Raw genomic sequence first — 8,912 nt, 5'->3', positions numbered from 1 at the left:
GGAATTGATTTATATTCCAACAGTTGCTAATGCAAAGTAATATAAATGAACATTCACCAAAACATTTCACCTAATAAACATAAAGGTTATTTAATCATCATAAAACGATAAAATAAAGATTTAAATATGTGATGTTTTATAAACAAATTTGGGGAGGAGCACGCGCAGAAGTTTCAGTATCAAATACGTCATTGACAATTACTCTATTATCCAATCAGTTCTTGACCAAACCCCTAGATATACCAAAGCTGTCTTACCTGCAGCATCTTACGACTTTAGCAACCCTCCACCACCCCGTCACCTCACCTCTTAAGCATTACAATCCCAGGGGGAGCGTTCTGGGGCCGGCCTAGATACTTCGCTCAAATCCCAATTCCTCTCTGTTTCCTTATAAGAGGAATAACTCGAGTTTGGGTGTCTTCCCCGAGCTCAGAGTCCTCTCCCCGGACAGCACGCCAAATACGCTTTATTCTGAAACTATTGCAAGTGTGAACTCGTGAAGTACATATAAACAAACAATTCCAAGCACCTTGAGTAATCTTGAAGCTTATACAAAAATTGCCAGTGCATGTTCTGTTATTTTACATGCTTATTTCTGTTTCTTATACATCATATCAATATTATCAAATGACTAAAATGTCTATAAAAGTCACTTTGTTAAATTGTAAAGTTGAATTTTCAACATCAAAAGTCAACAGAGCAGAGATTAGCATCCCATAATGCAATTCACCACCGGAAATAAATGAAAAAAAAAAAAAAAAAATACGGCAAATGTTCAGTAACAGATAATTTCTAAGATGATGATTTTCAGCAAAGCTTATCATGTTGTTTATGTACCCTAGTGGTCAGGGGCGTAGCAACCGGGGACGGGGGGACGGGGGGGGATCCGTCCCCCTCACTTTTAAAGAAAGACCATTTAGAAACAGGTGATTTATAATTATATGAACATATGATCTCATATAGCCGTCCCCCGCACTTTTAAAATGTCCGCTATGCCCCTGCTAGTGGTCAATATGCATATGAAGTATGATACAGTACAACACTGTTAAAAATATCTGTTAATAAAGCATATTTTTATCAGTTATTTCCGGTTGTGAACTGCATTATGGGATGCTAATCTCTGCTCTGTCGACTTTTGATGTTGAAAATTCAACTTTACAATTTAACAAAGTGACTTTTATAGACATTTTAATCATTTGATAATAATGATATGATGTATAAGAAACATAATTAAGCATGTAAAATAGCAGAACATGTACTGGCAGTTTTTATATAATAATATTCAACACCAACGCAGACAATATAGCACTGCAAACTATTAGACATGTTCAGAAAAGTCACTTTTTCTACTTTGTGTAAGGTTGTTGGAAGAAAGATCAAGATCCCATAATGCCTAAATAAACAATAAAAAGTGTAGCTCATTCCTGAATGAAAGAATACGTTTTGTTGCAACTCTCCTCTGTATTTAGCATCTGTTGTGGATGCAGACCTGGTGCAATTGCAATCTGAGCTGCACGCAATGCTTATTAATGGGCTCATCTAACCCCACCCCTAGCCCTCACAGTGACGTCACTAGCTCCATTGAGCGCACTGTGTCTGACATTGCATCGCTGAGAGATGCAGTCTCAGCTTGCATCATAAAGGCTGCATCCAGATCGTTCGAGATACTATTGTCTGTAGTGATAAACAGACTCGTTGCTCATAATAAATCTTTTATTGTCATCAGTCTTGAATCACAGATGTATTCTCAATAATCACATCTCTAGCGCTGGGTTTGTCCTCATGGATGGGATTTATTGTTTTTGTGGACTCCTCCACCTGTGGGGCACAACAGAGTTTCTCCACACACTCCTGGCCACAGCGCAGGCTGCAGGCGGACCGTCCTGAAGCCTCCGCGGGCGCAGCATCGCTCTTTTCCGGCGTGAGAAACTCAGGTTGAACCGTGCAATGATTGACGCCGAAAGTGTAAAATACTGCTTTAATGTTTGCTAAAAGCTCCTCGCATTCTGCTGCGCTCATCCCGGCGGGACAGTGAACATGCAGAGATGCGATAATGAGGGAATCCGAGAGCTGCCAAATGTGAAGCTCGTGGACCGATAAAACTCCGGGAACTTGACCGAGACAGAGTCGCACCTGGCGGACAGAAAGATGCAGCGGCGCCGCCTGGAGGACCAGCAGCCCGTATCGGTGTAGCCTCGGCAGGGCAGCGGAAAGTAGAAACACCACACAAACCGTGGAGAAAACTGCATCCAGGTAAACCAGCAGGTGACAGTCTGAGTGAGGCCGGTGACAGTGAGCTCGGGACAGCAGCAGAACCAGACCGTTAGACAGAACCAGGACTGAACACAGGAGATCTTGGATTACACTGAGCAGACCCAGATGATGCTCTCTGAAGATGGAGACTTGAGGAACACACTGAGATGCTGGCAGGTTACAAATAAGCACAATGAAGGGGGTTAGTTCACGCAGAAATTTAACTTCTGTTATGCATATTTAAGGGATTGTTCAGCCAGAAATTAAAATTCTGTTATTAAGGGATAGTTCACCCTCCTCTTCTCCCCTATATTCAACTCAATAAATTACATTTTTGAAATGCAATACATCAAAATGTTAAAATACACTCACCGGCCACTTTATTAGGTACACCGGTCCAACTGCTCATTAACACAAATGTCTAATCAGCCAATCACATGGCAGCAGCTCAATGCATTTAGGCATGTAGACATGATCAAGACGATCTGCTGCAGTTCAAACCGAGCATCAGAATGGAGAAGAAAGGGGATTTAAGTGACTTTGAACATGGCATGGTTGTTGGTGCCAGACGGGCTGATCAGAGTATTTCAGAAACTGCTGATCTACTGGGATTTTCATGCACAACCATATCTAGGGTTTACAGAGAATGGTCCAACAAAGAGGAAATATCCAGTGAGCAGCAGTTCTGTGGGCGCAAATGCCTTGTTGATGCCAGAGGTCAGAGGAGAATGGCCAGACTGGTTCCAGCTGATAGAATGGCAACAGTAACTCAAATAAGCACTCGTTACAACCGAGGTCTGCAGAAGAGCATCTCTGAACACACAACACGTCCAACATTGAGGCGGATGGGCTACAGCAGCAGAAAACCCCACCGGGCGCCACTCCTGTCATAAGAACAGGAAACTGAGGCTACAATTCACACAGGCTCACCAAAACTAAACAATAGAAGATTGGAGAGAAGATCTGAGGAGTCTCCATTTCTGCTGCCACATTCGGATGGTCGGCTCAGAATTTGGCATCATGAAAGCATGGATCCATCCTGCTTTGTATCAGCAGTTCAGGCTGCTGGTGGTTGTGTAATGGTGTGGGGGATATTTTCTTGCACACTTTGGATCCATTAGTACCAGTTGAGCATTGTGTCGACGCCACAGCCTACCTGAGTATTGTTGCTGACCATGTCCATCCCTTCATGACCACAGTGTCTCCATCTTCTGATGGCTACTTCCAGCAGGATAACGCACCATGTCATAAAGCGTGAATCATCTCAGACTGGTTTCTTGAGCATGACGATGAGTTCACTGTACTCAAATGGCCTCCACAGTCACCAGAGCTCAATCCAATAGAGCACCTTTGGGATGTGGTATAACGGGAGATTGGCATCATGGATGTGCAGCCGACAAATCTGCAGCAACTGCGTGATGCTATCAAGTCAATATGGAGCAAAATCTCTGAGGAATATTTCCAGTATCTTGTTGAATCTACGCCATGAAGGATTAAGGCAGTTCTGAAGGCAGAAGCGGGTCCAACCCTGTACTAGTAAGGTGTACCTAATAAAGTGGCCAGTGAGTGTACATGAAATCATTGTGGTTTAAACTGTACTTTTTAAAGTAAACTTAGATTAAAAAACTAGTTGTCTCACCAGTGTGTTTCTGTGCTTCTGGAAGTTTCTCTACGGGTTCAGTGATTTCCTGAGGAGCTTCTCTGATGCTGGAAAGGGACTTTTGAGTGTGTTTGGATGCAGATTCAGTGCCGGTGTTTTGGCATGAAGAAGAGCCGTCTGGAGAGGTTTGATTTGGATCCAGAACACTGGAAGCTTGAGGGTTGCAGAACATGAGTGCCCCGTCCGGAAGAGCACTTTCTACAACACAACATAAGTTATTGAACATGTTTATTTCTGGGAATAATATTTCTAAAGGAGCTGTTGACGTGAAATTGAACCAGATTTTAATAAAAACCCAAACAATACAAACATAAAAATGAAACTAAATAAAATCTGAAGATGAGATATGTGTATTAACAACAAAACGACAAAAGGAGAAAGTGCTGAACTACTGAAACATATTTAATACTGTATATAAAAGGCTTTTTATAGGTGACGGCAGCTGCTGTCTGGGCTTTCCATGTCTTTCTACACCTTCCTTTCTTCGTGTGTTCAACACTTTCTCCCTGCGTCATTTTGATTTGATTACACAGAACTTAATTTGTAAACCATTTAGTTTTGTCTTCTTTGCATATATGGATTTCAAGTGAAAATTTCAAGTCAACGGCACCTTTAGAAGAAAATTGAGAAAAATGCTGACGTGTTCAATACTCAATACCTCCACTGTATAATATGAAGTTTCAATATGAATGACTACAATATTAAACCCACCTTTGGGTTCTGATGCAGAATGCGGTTTGTTTTGCGTCCCATCATCCATCGTTGTTCTTCTCCAAACCAAAACTAGTGCATTAAACAACACACTAACTCCTCCAACCACGATACACAAGTGTGGATGCTGAATGGCTTCTGGCTGCACGAGATGAGTGAGAATCTCCAGACTGATGGAGACGCACTGAGACGCCATTAACAGAGCCGAAATCAGGATGCAGAAAGGCTGGAGACGCATCCGGACATCATACGGAGGATTGGGAGCTTCTCTGGAGGCTTCAAGCATGCATGGAGTGATAGTTTGATGCTTTAATGCTGATAAAGCCATGTTTATGAAGATGTAGAGCGTGTGGAAACTGTCCACCGCAATCAGGAGCGATCTGCAGATTTGGCCCACCACTATCTCACACACCAGAAAGGCAAAGATGAAGACCAGCAGGACCGTGTGTGTGGAAATCCTCACCATTGTGTCTGTACAACAAATCTATGAGAAGACTTCTGAAAAATAAGTACATGTTATCATACAGTACTTAAAAGAAAACAAATCTTAAAGGGACAGTCCACCTAAAATGAACATTTACTATTTACTTACCCTCAAGTGGATCTAAAACTTAATTTATTTTGAAGAAGTTTCCTTTATAAGTTTCTTTATTTTCTTCTGTTGAACAAGAGGAGATATTTTGAAGAATGCTGAAAACCTGTAACCATTGGCTGCCGTAGTAGAAAAAACAAATACTATGAAAGTCAATGTTTTTTTAGCATTCTTCAAAATATCTTCATTTGTGTTGAACAGAAATAAAGAAACTAATTAAGGTTTGAAACAAGTCAAGAGTGATTAAATGATTACAAATGTACATTTTTGGGTGAACTATCCCTTTAAATGAGAACTGAATATATGTATAAATTAATTTCATTGTTAAATTGGCCAAAAAATAGCATTATAGTTTAAATAAATAAATAAATAAATAAATAAATAAATAAATAAAATGTCATCATTTACCTGTTTGAGCTTTTTTTTTTCTTTTTGTTGAACACAAGAAGATATTGTGAAGAATGCTGAAAACCTGTAACCATTGACTTTCATATAGGAAAAACAAATACTAGTCAATGGTTAAAAGTTGCTTTTTAGCATTCTTCAAAATATCTTCCTTTATGTTCAACAGAAGAAAGAAGCTCATAAAAGTTTGAAACAAGAGTGAATAAATGATGACAAAACTAACATTTTTGGGTGAACTGTCCCTGTAAATGAGAACTGAATGTATGTATACATTGTCATTGTTTAGTTGGCCAAAATGCCATTATCGTTTTAATTAAATGCAGTTAAAGTTGTTTAAAAATATTAAAAAATAAAATGTCATCATTTACTTTTCCTCCACCTTTTTATGCGTATTTTTTCTTTCTGTTGAACACAAAGGAAGATGTTTTGAAGAATGCTGAAAACCTATAACCATTGACTTCCATAGTAGGAAAAACAAATACTATAAAAGTCAATGATTAAAAGCTGTTTTTTTAGCATTCTTCAAAATATCTACTTTTATGTTCAACAAAAGAAAGAAACTCGAAGGTGAGACAAGTGAAGAGTGAGTAGATGATGACAGAATAAATTTTTTGAGTGATCTTTCCCTTTCAATGAGAACTAAATATTTGCATAAATTAATGTCATTGTTAAATTGGCCAAAAGTAGCATTATAGTTTTAATTAAATGCAGTCGAAAACATATATATATATATATATATACCAAAAATAAAATATCATTTACTTATCCTCCACCTGCTTGAGCTCATGTTTTTCTTTCTGGTAAACACAAAAGTAGATATTATGAAGAAAGCTGAAAACCGGTAACCACTGACTTCCATAGTAGGAAAAACCAATACTATGAAAGCCAATGGTTACACGGTTTTTATAGCATTCTTCAAAATATCTTCTTTTATGTTCAACAGAAGAAAGAAACTCATAAGGGTTTGAAACAAGTGAAGAGTGAGTAAATAATGATAAAACTAACATTTTTGGGTGATCAATGCCTTTATGAACTGAGCGTTCAATGATCAGACACGTAAATTAATATTATTTAGGCAAAAAATAGTATTACAGATTACATTTAAATGCACTTGAAGTTGCTTAAAAAAAGATACCCAAAATAAAATCTTGTCATCATTGCCTCATTCTCCACTTGTTTCAAACTGGTTTTAATTCATTTGTGGACGTTGGAAACCAGTGGCAATTGAAACCTGATATGAATATCGATGGCTACCAGTGTCTAATAACTTTCCCAATATATTATTTTGTGTTAAGTGTGATTTGTTTTATTATCCAAGTGCAAGGTTGCAATGTAAATAAATGATGACAGCTTTTTCATTCTTTTTGGATGAACTGTTCCTTTAAGAACGTTTTAAGTATCAGCATGACAAAAGATTATTAATGATTTAAAAAATAGTCATAACTAGGGCCAGACAGAAACTGAAAATCTGCGGATTTATGTGGAATGATTTTGGGAGTATCATTACTAAAAACTTAATATGTGAAATAAAAAATAATACCCTTTTACTTTTATCCAATCCAATTACATCCACTTTATTTGGTAAACAAAATAAGTCTTATATAATATATTTACTTAAAGACAGAACCAGGGGCGGACTGGCCATAGGGAGCACCGGGACATTTCCCGGTGGCCTGACGGTCAATCTGGCCCGCTGCGCTCTTGCCTACCGTAAACGATTCACTACTTGAGTGAACTGTTCGAATGAATCAAACACGATCGAATTCAATAGTGATTCACGCTCAGATCGCTAGTGATCATAGACTGGGTTTGTGATTCAGCATTTATGTCAGGATTGTTTTCTGTCAAAGTTCTGAGCTTCTGAAAACGACGACAGAAAACAAACCAGACATTACTGAAAATAGACTCAGTGAACTGTCCGAATGAATCAAACTGAATCGCAAAATATATCGAACATGATCAGATTCAATACAATAGGCTACTTATTCCTATTCAGATCGCTAGTTGTGATCAGACTGTGTTTTTTATTCAGCAATAATGTCTGGTCAGTTTTCTGTCATCGTTCTGAGTTTTTGAAAACGATGACAGAAAACAAGCCACATTATGACTTGAGACTGAAGTGAATTGTCCGGATGAATCAAACTGAGTCGCGAACTATAACAAATATGATCGAATTCAATGCTAAGTCATACTCTGGTCGCTAGATTTGATTATAGACTGTGTTGTGATTCAGCAATAATGTCACGATTGTTTTCTGTCATCGTTCTGAGTTTTTAAAACCCGAAATTATTGAATTCAGACTCAGTGAACTGTCCGAACGAATCAAACTGAATCACGAACTATATCAAACATGATCGACTGCAATACTGACTCATACGCAGATCGCTAGTTGTGATCATCGATTGGGTTTGTGGTTCAGCATGTCAGGATTGTTTTCTGTCCTCCCTCCGAGTTGTTTTTGATAGAAAAACCTGACTGAATTCAGACTCAGAGAACTGTCCGAATGAATCAATATCCCGGTCATACGCTAGATTCGAATCACACCATTTGTGTGTACAAGCTGTTTGTTTTCATCGTGTAAAATGTGTAGGAGTTTTCTGTCAGAAACACACACAAAAAAAACCACAGCGTCGACTTGAATACCAAGTGTGAAAGCAGTGTCTCGGTTGCCATGATCTCTATCAGGACTTCAGTGCATTTTAGACCGTAAAAATCAGCGGAATGTTGTTTCTGGACAAACTCCATACTGAAATTCAGCGATAATAATACAATATAACTGGAGGAAAAACACACTATACAGCCGCAGATTAATTCTCCCGTGCTTCCAGCTGTGATAGAGAGACAGTAATGCGCCTTTACGCCGGCTTAAACACGTCTATAGGTATTTATACTTATTTTAACAGTGCTTAACAACAGATCATGGGTTCACTTAGGCTACGTTAAAAATAAATGATATTAGTTGGGGATTTTGTCATTGTTACATTAATTATGTTTTAATGCCTCTTTTACTTCATATAGAAAACTATTTTAGTAATTTAGAAGCCCAACACCAATCTGGAAAATCATATTTCATCATTATTTTGAATCTGAGAGGGCAAAAACGAGACCATTTCAGAAAAAAATCAGGATATCCTGGAATTTTTAGGTTTGAGTTTAACATTTCTTTCAAACCTTAAATAAAATACAACCATTTCAAGCATTATTTCTGAAAATGACAATTGGTCAGAAAAACTGTTCACTTGATCAAATAGCAAATCAGGGAAATTTCACCAAAAATTAAATAAATCTCTC

General features: G+C 38.2%; 1 protein-coding gene across 1 annotated transcript; it reads right to left on the bottom strand.

The window, feature by feature from the left end:
* Window positions 1-1,460: 1,460 nt before the first annotated feature.
* Window positions 1,461-5,137, bottom strand: LOC130245882 (calcium/manganese antiporter SLC30A10). The gene is made up of 3 exons (XM_056478670.1): window positions 4,625-5,137; window positions 3,893-4,111; window positions 1,461-2,423 (listed from the first exon to the last, which is right to left on the bottom strand). Exons 1-3 carry the CDS (start codon window positions 5,088-5,090, stop codon window positions 1,723-1,725), a joined length of 1,386 nt encoding a protein of 461 aa, XP_056334645.1. The 5' UTR covers window positions 5,091-5,137; the 3' UTR covers window positions 1,461-1,722.
* Window positions 5,138-8,912: the final 3,775 nt, after the last annotated feature.

This window comes from Danio aesculapii, chromosome 18 (assembly GCF_903798145.1).
Source record: "Danio aesculapii chromosome 18, fDanAes4.1, whole genome shotgun sequence".
Lineage (NCBI taxonomy): Eukaryota > Metazoa > Chordata > Actinopteri > Cypriniformes > Danionidae > Danio > Danio aesculapii.
The sequence above is the reverse complement of the archived record's forward strand: the minus strand, read 5'-3'. Positions and strand labels throughout refer to the sequence as shown.

Coding starts and splice junctions, on each gene's coding strand:
- LOC130245882 (XM_056478670.1), bottom strand. CDS start 5,090: ATGGTGAGGATTTCCACACACACGGTCCTGCTGGTCTTCATCTTTGCC. Junction 4,112..4,624: donor TTCTGCATCAGAACCCAAAG/GTGGGTTTAATA, acceptor GTTGTGTTGTAG/AAAGTGCTCTTCCGGACGGG. Junction 2,424..3,892: donor AGAAGCACAGAAACACACTG/GTGAGACAACTA, acceptor GTAACCTGCCAG/CATCTCAGTGTGTTCCTCAA.